This window comes from Haliaeetus leucocephalus, unplaced genomic scaffold (genome assembly GCF_000737465.1).
Source record: "Haliaeetus leucocephalus isolate CR32 unplaced genomic scaffold, Haliaeetus_leucocephalus-4.0 Scaffold473, whole genome shotgun sequence".
Taxonomy (NCBI): domain Eukaryota; kingdom Metazoa; phylum Chordata; class Aves; order Accipitriformes; family Accipitridae; genus Haliaeetus; species Haliaeetus leucocephalus.
In genome coordinates, this window is record NW_010972909.1 from 5,093,506 (window position 1) to 5,108,545 (window position 15,040).

At 42.4% G+C, this 15,040-nt stretch overlaps 1 protein-coding gene across 1 annotated transcript; it reads right to left on the reverse strand.

Annotated features, from left to right (window-relative positions):
* Window positions 1-1,376: 1,376 nt before the first annotated feature.
* GALNT8 (polypeptide N-acetylgalactosaminyltransferase 8) lies at window positions 1,377-13,636 on the reverse strand. The gene is given in 9 exon segments (XM_010575441.1): window positions 1,377-1,553; window positions 3,320-3,487; window positions 4,655-4,720; window positions 4,897-5,071; window positions 6,982-7,120; window positions 8,245-8,334; window positions 8,337-8,410; window positions 11,597-11,742; window positions 13,628-13,636. Coding segments are annotated over 9 exon segments (1,044 nt in total).
* Window positions 13,637-15,040: the final 1,404 nt, after the last annotated feature.

Here is a 15,040-nt window from a genome sequence, read left to right on the forward strand (position 1 = left end):
CATTGTGCTTGCCAAAATGCCAGTCCTTTGACTTTGGTAAGACACACTGCTGAAGATGCAGAAAACAACCAGAGCATGTATTCCTCTTTCTTCGGTGTTTTTGGCTTTGATCCAGGACATGGGAATAAAAGCTGATTTTAGAAATTTAAATCCAATCTGGTTAAAACATGGCATTTTTAAGAATTGGTTTTGAGAGCAGAAAAATACAGACATTAAGGACGAAAGACCATCTTTTAAGAAGAGCTTGTCCAGTTCCAATCCTAAATATTAAGGCTGGGTTGTTCACATCAAGTTTACAGAGAATAGAAACAAAAAACCAAATCATATTGGATTATATTCAAACAAATATTCAAACGTACCCTGAATACACTTTCTATTCAGATAAAATGCTTAGCACCCTTTTGATAACAAAATAACTTCTGGCTGAAACTCCATATAGTTTCAATGAATTTATTTTACAACAGTTCCCTTTAACAAATAAGTGTAGGTCCTAGGAGCAGTTACTCCAAGAAGTAGGACAGCCAGTTCCACCTAATCCTATTTCTACAAGAACTTGTATGCTGTCTACCTGGAAGTTGCCTCCCAGTAGCAACTCATGCTGTATTTTACTTAGTTTCTTCGACAGACATACACTACTGCATTGGCCTTGTATTGGTTTGTGGAAACTATTGAGTTGAATCCCCTTGTTTCCAAGGGCTTGACTGGATTTTATCCATGCTGCCAGCTGGTTGGCACAAACCAACTTCACATAGGTAAACATAATACAGTCTTAGTGTGGCATACTGATGAATCTAATAAACTTTACTGAGAAATTAAATCATGTCCAGGCAAATTATAGGGACAGAAGAACAAGGATGTACTTCATTTCACCCGCCAGCGCAAGCACATCTTGACAAGAAGTTTTGCATCATCTACATGACACAAGACAAGAAAAATGGTCCAATTCAGCCCGAGATAAACTCCGTGTACAAGAGGAAGTCAGACCCACTTCCATTTCTTCTGAATTTTCATATCTAACTGAAATGCTAAAGTTAGAAAGTTAGAGACCTTAAACCAGTCTTTCATTAATGAGCAGAGACAGGCACTTCCAGAGGACAACATAAGGAACTCAGGTGGGTTGAAACACTCTTAGACATAACTGCTTCTCTCCGGTGATAATAAAAGAGAGCAAAGACAATCCCCCTCCTAACTGAGGAAACTCAGGGGGGGTGATGCCCCAAGAATGCAAGGGGATGAACTTACACCTTTGCGCGAGTAGCTCATAGCTCCTGCAGTAACTACTACATTGTAAAATCCTATGTAAACAAACTCTTGAAATTATTGCTTTCAGTGCTGCATTATGAACGTAGCAATTTTCAAGGAAAAAGCTCCTCTAGTCAATGCTTTGAGTGCTGTGTCTTCTGTTCAAGGTCTTTTGTCTTTCCCCAGTCCTTAACTGTGTGTTGGATATTCCACTTTTGTCCCGTGCAGGTCTGCATTACAAGTCTGTATGAAACCAAATTGTTTGCTGTGATTTCGAGGCATCTCTTAGTTCTGTTGATTATGGCTGATGCCTACAAAAGGAAAGGAAATATGAAAGAAGCTGAGGGCTTACAAAGTTAGCGCTCAGTCAGGAAGCAATTCTCTTGGCCTTTACAAATGTGTCCGAGAAACACTAATAGGTCACAAACCTGAAGGAAAAATGTTGCATTTTCCTCAGCCTAATGATGCATGACAGTTTACGGCACTCTCTAAGGTGTATTAAAATATATTTAGTGGTTTTTTTTGTGTCTGCTTTTTGGAGTTTGGGGTGGGTGGGAGGGGTTTTTTTTGCAGATTGGGGGTTTTTACAGTTTAAAAATTAATTTTAGTAAATTTTAATACTATATCCTGTTCTGAAAGAAGACAGCTAATAACAGGTAAGAATATTCATTTCTTATCTCGAAGTCAATATTTCAGTACCAACTATTGTGAATGGTGTGGGGTGTGATTAAGTCAACTCATCATGCCAGAAATGAGGATTTTCCTAAGGCGTTGGGCTGCAGAGCAAACAGGATCTTACCTGGCTCCTTCAGGCAGCCAGTTGTTTCACTATGATAATGCCTGATGCACACAAGAAACCGAAGGTTTACTTTTAAGGTGGGTCTAAACCTTCCAGAAACATACCTGCACCTTTTTCTAAGTTTTGTGGTTACAGACCAGACTTAAGGTAAAAGAAAGCCCATGTCAGCAGAATGTCTGGAGACCATGTAGGTCTGTATTATTTGGTGCACATCACTGAAACCTTTGTCTTTCACCAATTCAACTCCTCTATTCTCTACCACTCTCTCACAAGATTTGTCTCCTGCTTAGTTTTGCACTGGGGGATACAGTAAACAGGTCCATATGTTACATGTAAAAATAATTAATTATTAATTACATAAAGCTAATAAGGCTTGAACTGCCTGAGAGGGGAGAAGGTCCATGGCTTCCTTTCCCACCTCTCCCTCCATCATTATCGCTTCTGCCTGTTTATCCTGCCCCAGCAGCATGGCAGTACGTGTCTTAGACTAGCTGACCAAGCTAGTATTATCACATTCTGTATTCAGAGGCACCGAATACAGAATATGAAGGTATCACTTGGGATCTTAAGCATGTCAGCATCGGCTGGCATAAATCCTGCTGAGATGGAGATAAGTGAACATGGCGTGAAGGCTCTGATCACCAGCCGTAAGCTGAGCTCTGAAAGGATGAGCCTAGCCTGATCCCCAACAAGGATTTCCAGGCTCAGACGCTGTTAGAGAAGATGGTACCAGAGAGAGAGCAGGATGAGGTGTCAGCCTGCTCTTTCCCTAAGACCAACAGGTCCCATGGGAAGGCTGGGAAGACAAACAGTGGACAGTGGAGAGAGTTCACAATGTATAGTCAGACCATCAAAAGCGACAGAGGCACCTGGGCTTGCACATTCCCTGCCCCTTAGCTGAACTGTGGTAACTGAGCAAGTGTTTTTAGTCAGCCCAGCTAAAAATTAAAAGACTTAAAGTAAAAGGCTTAAACCAGCTGATTCCACCTAGACAGACAGACAGAAGGTTGGACAAATAAGTGGCTATGGTTCAGATAACAAGTAAGAACTGGTTCAATTCTGGTAACCCAGCTTCAGTTGTGTGACCATCCCCTTGTTTTTAACATCACACATCCCTGACGACTCAGTCACCTTCACCATAACTCTCGCAGTGGCACCCGCAAGTCTTGAAATTGAGGCAACGTTATTCAGAAGCAAACGGCTTTGCAAGGGAAGTGTCTAAGGGTTCATTACAACGGCAAAGCTTACTGAAATGTGGGGATATAGAAATCCACTTACCTGCTTAAAATCCCAGTGCAAGTTCAGGCCTTTATTCACAGCTGTCTCACATTGCTCTAAAACTGGCAGGTCCCCACTCCCAGGATCTATTAGGTATCTATCAACTGTATTCCATCGGGCGCATAAACCTCCTACATACATTTCTCCAGCGCTGTGATAAAAGACGTGCTGAAAGGGAAGGTGACACTACTGTCAGTGAATTAAGATACCAGGGAAGTCTCATCAGCAGATGATAACAGACAGTTCCAAACCTGATACTGAGAGGTATCAGCTGTACAGCACCAGCATTCACTGATCTCTCAGTAATTAAACCAGGATCAATTTGACCCTCTATACAATGTCTTTCTGCTTTCCAATGAAAAACAAAAGCAAGATACTTACAACTGAACGGTAACCCTTAGCTTCCCTCCTACTGAGAGGACAGGCAGTGAGGTGTGAGGAAGAGCTCCACCTCTCTCCCATTCATCCCACTGAACTTCTGTTAACAAGATCAATCAGTATCAACATGAGGTCTCCCAATTTTTTTCACAAGGCTAAACCAAAAGCCTTCTTTTAATGCACTTAGATCTCCACGGCAACCTGCTCTGCTGCCAGTTGCATTGGGGAGCAGAATTTAATGAAATAAAGGTTAATATTCCCCTTCAGTATGTTGTGGTTTAACCCCAGCCGGCAATTAAGCACCAAGCAGCTGCTCACTCATTCCCCCCCTCCACTCAGTGGCATGGGGGAGAGAATTGGGGGAAAAAACCCAACACTCCCCTACCCAAAACCTCATAGATTGAGATAAAGACAGTTTAATAAGAAAGAAAAGGAAGGGAAATAATAACAATAATAATAAAGGAATATACAAAACAAGTGATGCACAATACAATTGCTCACCACCTGCTGACCGATGCCCAGCAAATCCCTGAGCCATGGTGCCCCCCAGCCAACTCCCCCCCAGTTTATATACTGGGCATGATGTAATATGGTGTGGAATACCACTTTGGCTCTCTCGGCTCAGCTTTCCTGGCTGTGTCCCCTCCCAGTTCTTCTGCACCCCCCGCTTTCGCTGGCAGGACAGTACGAGAAGCTGAAAAGTCCTTGACTTAGTATAAACGCTGCTTACCAACAACTGAAACATCAGCATGTTATCAACATTATTCTCATCCTAAATCCAAAACACAGCACTATACCAGCTACTAAGAAGAAAATTAATTTTATTCCAGATGAAACCAGGACACAATAGCATAGAGATAATAGTTTTGAAGTGCCTATTTCATGGCCCTGTGGAGTCTTGAAAGGAACACTTAGCAACAGCTCATATGAGAAGATCTGACCAGTTGCTTGCCTTACCTGTGGTGAACGTGCATGATTGGGATAAATAATTGGTGTGTTTCCAGGAAAACAGGTCAGGTTTCCCTGACATTTTCAGGGCTGCTAAAGAACCCACACTTTCAAAGCAACTATCTAGATACAATGTGCTTCATAGCACATCTATCCCACCACCTATAAAACATCTTCTCCCCGCTGCTAGCTCTGCGCTGGACATCATATCTCTCATCTCACTCTCAAATGCTATTCATACTTAACCAGACTGGAGCTGTTCCATCTTTCAGAGCATACCGCTCAGCTGGTAAACGTTCATAAAGGCACCAGAGTGCCCAGTCAAATCCATCTGCAGCCACTGAATACTGAAGAAGCTCAAAGTCATCAAAATTAACATTGTCAAATACCGGATCTTCTTTTAGTCAAGACAGAATAGGTGCAGCTCTACCAAAATTAACAGTCTATTCAGCTTGAAAAAGTGGAAGTCTAGTGAACAGTACTAAACTTCACCACCTGTTTCTAAAACTGGGTTAACTAAGTCATTGACTTCAGCCTCTACAAAAAGTTATATGCCAGTCTTGGAGGGCTAGTAACCCAAATTGCTCATGCCATGGCTCAATTATCCCTTCCATTAGGCTGCTTCTGCATTTTCACTGTCATTAATCAAACTAACTGTAAGTTCCATGCTTAACTTGCTGGGTTTATTGCTACCTGGGTCTTCTTCTTACAGGCTCCAGAGTCTTCACTATCTGCAAGAAGGGAAAAGGAAAGGAAGGAGAGACCCTGAGGGGTTCTGTAAGCCCTCAGGTTGATCATTCGCCGTCTTTGTGCGTTGATGGCACAGCTGCTGTCTGAGGGAAAGGGTGTGACTGATCAATGCACCCTTATGACAGAAGGCTCAGAGAAGATAGGCAAGGATGATGTGCTCATAAAGCTCAGAGAAGAATGCAGAGAGTGACCACAGCTGTTGTAAAGGCAGCTGAACTTATCCCAACACCAAGGGGACCAGAGAGTGGCCTTTGTTGCAGATAAATGGCGTTATCAGTTGAGTGAGTCAACTGGTTGTGTACATAGCCTTCTGAAAATAATCAATAGAAAGTATTATCTTCCTGAACCAGCCAGACCAACATGGGGGAAGTGTATACGTGGCTCAGCTCAACATATAGTATAAAAACTGAACACCCTGAAAAATGAACTTTGAAGAGAGCAATGCGCTTGAGTTGGCTTCAACCCCTGCATTCCTTCCCAGCAACTAGGGATGTCCAGCATCTTGACAGTGAGCATATAGAGAGCGGTAATGTGAGTCCCATTTGTATTGTGATTCAACTGTATATTGCAATTTCTATATTGTGCTTGTGTTGTGATTTCAGTATATTGCTGTATCACTTTTCTAAATCAAAATCCCATGTATCTTCAAATAAGTAAAATTAGTATTAAAACACTAAACCCTCCTCATGTGGAATATCTAAAAGAACTTGGTCAGACAGTATTGGACTCTGACAGAAGGAGTCTTTTTCCTGGACCCCAATTGTTGCTAGGCCTAAAAGAACTGACTTTATCTCTCCCTACATACTCTTGACAGCCCAACCTATCCAAATGAGACTGTAACAGCTAGGGAGTGTCAGCTGGTGTGTTACTGAGAGAGAAAGAGGGATCTGGACCACACAGAGCCATTTTGGCCCAACAAGGGCTGAGAGAAGAGCCTTTCTCCCAGAAAGTGAGACAACATGGACAATAGTCAGCCAGTGAATTCAACAACCCAGAGGCGAGAGATGTAAAGACATTTCACATAAAAACAGTACCATAGACATCACTAGCTAGCAGAATGTAAATATCTATCATCACCCACTTGTTTTGTCTCTCTTTGCAAAAAGAGTCCTATAGAACTACGATGCACTATCAAACTAGTGGGCAACAGAAAATAAACCTCAGCCAAAGCTAGAATAAGAATCAAACCAATTTAAAGTCATTGGGTATTATGGCTGTCTCATAATTTGGCCTTATAAAGGGCCAAAACTGTTGGCAGTGGAACTAAATAACCTGCCTCCTTCTTATGTTATTTCACTACATGAAGTCTCTTCTCCTAGAAATGTAGTAAATATACAGAGAAGGTAGGCATTTCTCTTTTCCTCTTCACTAAACAGCTTACTCTGTTACCTGTCTGCTTTGTTATTTATTTCAAACAATTGCATCCCTTTTCTTCTCAGAAATAAATAACTTGGTGGCTGTTAATTAACATGTGGCAGGCCAGAAAAGAGAACCATATATGGGATGACTGTGCCAGCTACACAGTTATAGTCCTTGTCCATCTCCCTCTCCCCACTTCAGAAATCCCCCAGTCTTCATAGTCTTACCATGCCATGTTCACTTCAATATGGGCATCCAAAATTGCAACAACATCTGCAGTTGATGCCTCCCAGGCAGAAATCCGGGCTTGTGTTAGGTCTTGTCTTTTCTGATGTCTGATGACCTTCAGCAGTCCAGGATGCTTTCATTGTAATTTGTGATATGTGTTTCCAAAGGTCCTTTCGGATCATCTAAAACCAGCCCCCACATTTTAATGTAAAAAAAAAAAAAAAAAAAAAGTTAATAAATATTAAGAAATGGAAAAGATTATGTAGGTAATGGCTTTCCAGCTTGTCCCAATTCCAGACCAAAACCTGATTTGTTCTTTGCAATAGATCAGGTAGAATTATTCAGGTACTCATGAATTCAAGAAGCTTATTTTTAAAACCAGCTTCCATTCCAGGACTTTGGTTAAGTACCTAAATTTCATTTACATACAGTGCTATTGTCTGGCTTCTAAATTGTACACAAACATCAGTATGTAGAAACTTTAGACATGTGCCATAAGAGCAACCAATTAGCTGTCTTAGTGCAGTAATTTCTGTGTGTATCTCCTACCATATGGAAAGGAAAAGAGAAAATAAACAAGCCCTGAAAACATGAAATGCTCCTGTAAGAGCTGTAGGCATGCCAACACCAAAGAAAAAAATAGTGTCAGAAAAGGAATAGAAAATTGGGACCTCTTAGCATCATTTTGGAAATTCACTTAAACTCTTGTTCCACCCAAACTGACATGTTATTCTAGCAGCTACAATGCCTTAGAAAAATGAGAAATCAAACACATCTCATCAGGCAAGGAAAAAAAAAAAAAGAACAGAACACCCTGAAGATTAGGGGCATGACTGTTTCTTACGGATGATTTTACAATGCTTTGTTCAGCTCAATTTTAAGAGCAACAACGCACTCACTGCTTCCCCTAGCAGTATTTTCGACAACCCAAGACAGCACTCTTCAAGGAGTTATTTCAGATACCTACAGAGATAGTTTCTTTAGCATACTCTTACTTTGGTACTGTGCCTGATGAGCCAGTGATGATAAATACTCTCCCACTTCAACGTTTAACCTTTTCAGATACTCGCAGAGCATCATCCTGTTCCTTATTAGCTGCCTGTTTTCAGGCTATTAAGGTGTTTGGGTTTTTTTCCTGTACTCGATTTACTTTTTAATTTAAAGAGCGGTCTACTCTGTGTGCACCCAAAAGGCCACCAACATTCATTTAACACAACAGTGGCATAAATTAGCAAGACTCCTGCCTTCCCTGGGTCACTTACCATTTGAACTGCAATCATCTAACAGGATGATTTCTTTCAATAAATGAGAAGGTGTTCAGTTAATTATACAAGTAATTGCACATAAGATGTTGACAGTGCTTCATTCATAAATAGAAGTACAATACTGAATGTTGGAAGGTCTTTCGGATATGTTTTCATTTCATAGCTGTAATAAAGACCAACAACTTTAGCACAGTTTCTAAAGAAAGTCAGAGAGCAAGGCAGCTGCAAGAAGGCAGAATTAAGATGACAGGCTTAAAACATATAATGAAAAATCAGCATAAGAGTGGGAAAAAAGGGAATTCCCAAATCCAAGTTTCATTTTTCATTTGAGTTGTGTTAGGTATGTATATAAATCATTGGGGTAAAGTTAAAATTTCTGTTAAAACAAAAAGAGCAATTACTGTTTCTTAATCCAAAATGGTTATAAAATATTGAAGCTAAAGAATACAGTTAACTCAGCCACTGATGATTAGCTTACAAGGCAGTAGACATGTGAGTGAAATTTGGCTTTTTGCATTTACAGAAGGAGATGACAATGGCCAAACTTGACAGCAGACAAAAGCAAATTAGATAATAATCCCTTTGTATGTGCAATGAAGAACAAGGTAGGCCTAGCCATACTTATAAACTGACATGTGAGGAGGATTCCCTTGAACAAGGGATCTCTTTAGAAATTCTTGAAAGGGCTTCAAGAATCGTTCTTGCAGAGTAAACCAGGCCTTGCGCAACTCCATGCTACCCCAGAATAAATTGTTCCCAGTACTGAAACAAACTTGTTTTGTGCTATTTGAACACCTCTGGACTTCCTGCTTACTGTCAAAAGATTTTTTCAATTATTTTTTTTTTAAGTATATATTTGGGATATTTGTCAGCTCTGCTAATTAACATCCTGGCCACCAGGCAGTCGGTGAGGACTAGGTCTTCTTCACAGTGCTAACCACTAACTGTCTCTAGAGCAGACAACAGAGCATAGTTGGATTCTCAGGCTGATCACTCCCTCGCCTTAGAAGCACGCTCATGAAAGCAATACTCAGACTGCATGAGTTGTATAGCTACACAGTGCAGCTCTCTGAGACAAGCTCATGCTCCAGGTAGACCTCTACAGTGGCAACTGTGCACAAACGGAATGCATTTTTGTTGGAATTTCTCCATTAGCTTTATTACCCATTAGCACAAGAGCCTGAGTGCGTATCTGCAAAAGGCAGTTTTGGCAATGTCGTGGTTTACCCCCAGCCAGCAACTAAGCACCACGCAGCCGCTCACTCACTGCCCCCCCATCCAGTGGGATGGGGGAGAAAATCGGGAAAAGAAGTAAAACTCCTGGGTTGAGATAAGAACGGTTTAATAGAACAGAAAAGAAGAAACTAAGAATGATAATGATAACGCTAATAAAATGACAACAGTAGTAATAAAAGGATTGGAATGTACAAATGATGCGCAGGGCAATTGCTCACCACCCGCCGACCGACAACCAGCCAGTCCCCGAGCGGCGATTCCCCCCCCAGCCAGTTCCTAAACTAGATGGGACGTCCCATGGTATGGAATACACTGTTGGCCAGTTTGGGTCAGGTGCCCTGGCTGGGCATGAGAAGCTGAAAAATCCTTGACTCTAGTCTAAACACTACTGAGCAACAACTGAAAACATCAGTGTTATCAACATTCTTCACATACTGAACTCAAAACATAGCACTGTACCAGCTACTAGGAAGACAGTTAACTACATCCCAGCTGAAACCAGGACAGGCAAATACATCTTTATGATGTATTTGTATTTCTTTATGATGCCAAGCCAAAGAGCACCAGGCACCGCACCCATTCTTTGGGACCACGCAGACTCATCCCACGGTTCCTCCAAAACGTCCCCCCAGCAGAGTGGGGATCGTTCAGCTCCGGGCTGCCTCAGGAGGATCTGTGACCAGCTCACCGCTGCACAAGACCCATCTCCCTTGACCATCTCCTCCTCTGCAACACTGCCCCACGGACACCCACAGTCAAGGGCAGCTTATTACTGTCTGGCCTGGACGGAACCGGCTCCATCCAAGCGGTACAATGAAGATCCAGTTGCATAACCTGCTTTTTTATGTCTTCCAGAGGGCTGCCAGTAAGACAACTCCCCTTTTCCCAAGTGCGACATCGTTAAATCACACCCAGTTTTCAACCCTCTCTGCCTGCCATATCCTTTTCTGAAATGCTCCATCAGATTTAGTACAAGCAACCATAGGTGCAAAGGTGTAGGCTTGCAGTGTATGCGTGACATTCTTCCACATTTACACCAGTCAGTTCCTGTAAAGCTTACTATTATCTTTTGCAATAAATTGTATACCTTATCATACTATACAGAAAAAAATGTGTTTGCTTTTTTAACAGATACTTGTTCCCAATAAGGTTTTTAATGGTTACTCATGCCAGCTCCCATAGTATCACTGGTCTGCTTAAAAAATATTATCTATTGGCTTCAAGAACCAATGAATCCCTGGAAAAATCCCTAAGCTTCCTCTTACGAAGTGGACTGCTTACCTACATCTTAATGCTTTAGATGTTTAGCCCACTATATTTTCCATGTAATTAATCTTCAGGCTCTTTGATAACTTGAGAGGGAAACAGAGAGAGAAAATAAGGCTATAAGGAAACTCACAGTCACTGGTCCAGTATGTTGTACTTGCAGCACTAAAGGTAAGAGTGCCAGGGATTCAGCTCAAGTGCTGAATCTTCCCTCACCCTTCATGGGACTCACTGGCCAATAACTATTTCTAGCCACCTCTCCTGTTTAATTTCTAATCATCTTTTAATACGCAGTATAGGTATTCCCCACTTACGCTCTACAACATAGCTAAGAAAAAACAAGCACTGTGTTAAAAAAAGGACAGAATTTTATAATGTAGGGGTTTGCTTCTTGGGGGGGTGGTGTGGTGTTAAAAAACACCACTTTGGATATCTCAGCTTGTAAGAGGCTTACATAAGACAACGTAAGAGACCAGAGAAAGCATGCTTCAGATGTCCTGCCTTTGGGGCTTAAATAGAATGTAAACAGACCAGAAGGTCTCATATCTTTTGAATACTATGGTCGGGTGTTCCCCTTTTTACTGACAGTCCTATATTAATTATAATGTTAACATTATATTCTTTTTCCTAGAGTGTCTTCTCTACACTGTGACTTCTTTCACAGTCTTTGGAGTACTACAAGTCTGAGCAAGATTTGGAAGAAAATGATAGAAAAAGAAACCCTAAACAAACAGAGGACAAATGGAGATCTGTTAGTGGATTATTTTAACTTAGTCCAAAGCAATGTGGATCCTTTTCCCTTTAATTTCATGGCTCCTTGTAATTGTAGAGAGGGCTTATACTGTACCTGGGAGATCTGGTGTCTCTGACAGGTCGATCCAGAGGTACATGATCACGAAGTTAAACATTATACCCATAACTTAAGAACAGATTCTGTGCAACAGTTTGCTCCTCTTCCCTTAAATCTGCATTCCAGCGTTTGAACAACTGAGTCTGGGTAGAGCAAACGGTGTACAATCTTTTCCTTCTTCGCATTATCAGCTTTGCATACTTCAGTCTTGGAGTTATCTTGAAGCTTCAGATCATGTTCTATTTGTTTTATATTTTCATGGAATGCTTCCACTGATTTTGCTGATTGAAAATATGAGGAATGATTATAACAGCAATCAAGAACACTCTCCATCATCGTAACTGAGCCAAATTCTCCTTATAACACCACAGGTCAAGAGATCTGTGAAATTACAGCTAAATTGATATTCATATGAGAGTAGCATCAGATCCTCCCTCCTGCATGAGAACAGTTTTTAAACATCACATTTCACAATGTCCTGCATCAGATTCTGCTCTCAATTGCACAAGCGCAGAGCAAGGGACACTGCACCGGCATCAGTGGAGAAATCTGGGAGTAGAGGCAACACACCAACTGTTAAATTGGGCCCAAATCATTTCCATAATGTTATGCTTGAGTTACATTAATGTATTAATGATCTGTAATGGGATTCCCATGTAAGTCAGGTTGTCGATACCGTATTTATCTTGAAAGTAAATACAGTAAACGTGCCCTTTGCCGTCTCCTTTAATAAGCTTACTGGAATCTTCTGACACCTGCTCAGAAAGATTTGAACAGGGCGAACCCCCAGTCTCTCAAGGTTTTGTTAGGTTCACAATATTGTGCCATAAAGAAAAGTCCCAGCTAGCCTGTGTGAGGTTGTTTAGGACATATTGTTCTTGAAGGTAAATACAATAGACAAGTCCTTTGCAGTGTCTTTTGAAAAGCTTCTTGTCAGTTTTGACTTCTGCTCTATCAGAAATCTTTGAACAGGGTGAATCCTAATCTCTCAAGGTCTTGTTACGTTTACAATACTGGACTGTGCCATATAAAAAAGGCACAGAAAACCTGTGTGAGTTAAAGCTTTCTACAATTAAATTAGTGTCTTGGTGAATGAGGGGAGAAGAGTGCATATTGTTTGAACTCAAGTAAGGCTTCTGACACTGCCTCTTACAACATCTTCATGCACAAGATGAGGACGTACGCACTAGATAAGTGGATATCATGGGTGATTGAACTGCCATGATCAGAAGGTTGTGATCAGTGGCACAAAATCAAGTCTTGGCAACAGAACTGGTGACCTGGAGTTTATCACAAACTGATAGTTAAATCTCTCTTTCCTATCCAAAACCAATTGAAGGCTATAATGCATAGCGGCGTACAGACGAGAAACGGGTAAGGATCATGCCAATAAAGTTGGAAACAGGCACACACCTTTTGTTTTCATTTTCACTCAGTTCTGTCACTATGCCAAGTTACTGCTTTGTTGAACACTCTTCTGGAACACAACCCTGTACTTTGCCCAGGATGGCCTCAGCCTTCGGAACCTCACCAAATGCAGTGGCAGCCTCAGCTTTATTTTAAGTGACAGCAATATCTGTTTGAGGTGGATTTCCTAAGAAAATTCTGTCTATGGAATGTGTATGTGTTCCTGTTTATCCACCCTTCCTCTACTGAGGAGTCCCAATGCTGTTGGCTAAAGACAGTAGGCAACTTCACAGAGAAGGGACCCTGCCATTTACCCAGCTGCAGAAAGACTACAGAATAAGTTTAAGCCTTATACACCAGCTAATTCGATGGCAGAGAGACATCACAAACACCGTAACAGGGACAAAACAAAGTGTTGATGCCCCGTTAGGCACCTGAGAAATCAAACACAAGACACAAATCCAGAAGAAACTAGATGTCTTTAGGTGAGAATCTTTCAGCTGCTCACTGAAGCTCCTGTTTACAAAACACTCCTGACCAAGGAAGCTTGGACAACCTTCCTGATTCTGTAACACCCATGGCAAATTTTTCACATAGCAAAGAGTCAGAAGACTGACTTACCATGCGCATCGCTTGCTGAAGGGATGCAGGAACTCCAGGAAGAGCTTGCAAACACAAGGTGACAGTAGCTTCACAGAGCTCCCAACACTATTGCTAGAGAGCCAAGCTGACCCCTCTCCACACACCTGATCCCTTACCACCAGGTAGGGCTTCCCCAAGTAGCTTGTAGTCACCTTTGCTCTCCACCTTCCTGGCAGCCACACCTGAGAGGCTCCTCAGCTGCAGGCACTTGGACAAATCGAGGCAATTACTGGGTTTCTGCTCTGTCTGACAGGTCTGCGTTCTCTATTTGACAGGACAGACTGCTTTGATCAGGGACCAGAAGCTGAGTGGCATTTCCTCCAAGCAGAGTCAGTTTGCAATACCCAGGCTCAGGGATAATCTTGAGACAAGCAAACTCCATAGTTTTAAAGCAAGGAACGTGCACCCTCTATTGCCAAAATCGACAAGTTGCTGTTGTCAAAGTTTGCTGTTGGCCAAGACCAGTAAGTCCGTGGTAGAGAAAAACCATGGTTTACAACCGCACCAGTAAATAAAACTTCATCAAGGCACAATCATTTCCCAATCATCATTTCCCAATCATTGCCAATGCTGTAATCGTTCACGTGCTCCTGCCTGCACCATGTAGGACTTTCTCATAGAATACCTGCCACAATTTGCAGAGTAAGACTTACCAGAGACGTCTCCCCACAGGAATAACTCGAGGTCAGTGAGTGCGTTCTGGTCAGCATGCAGGAGAGGAGCTAGGTGTGTGTGGTGGGTTGACCCTGGCTGGACTCCAGGTGCCCACCAAAGCCCCTCTATCACTCCCCTCCTCAGCTGGACAGGGGAGAGAAAATACAACGAAAGGCTCATGGGTCGAGTTAAGGAGAGGGAGAGATCACTCACCAATTACCATCATGGGCAAAACAGACTCGACTTAGGAAAATTAGTTTAATTCATTACCAATCAAAATCAAGAGTAGGATAATGAGAAATAAAACCAAATCTTACAACACCTTCCCCTCACCCCTCCCTTCTTCCCAGGTTTAACTTTAGTCCCCATTTTCTCTACCTCCTCCCCCCAGCAGTGCAGGGGACAGGGAATGGGGTTTGGGGTCAGTTCATTATGTTGTCTCTGCCGCTCCTTCCTCCTCAAGGGGAGGACTCCGCACTATTCCCCTGGTCCAGCGTGGGGTCCCTTCCATGGGCTGCAGTCCTTCAGGCACAGACTGCTCCAGCGTGGGTCCCCCACGGGGTCACAAGTCCTGCCAGAAAACCTGCTCCGTGGGCTCCTTTCTCCACAGATCCGCAGGTCCTGCCAGGAGCCTGCTCCGGCGCAGGGTTCCCACGGGGTCACAGCTTCCTTCAGGAACCCACCTGCTCCAACGTGGGGTCCTCCCCGGGGTGCAGGTGGAGATCTGCTCCACCATGG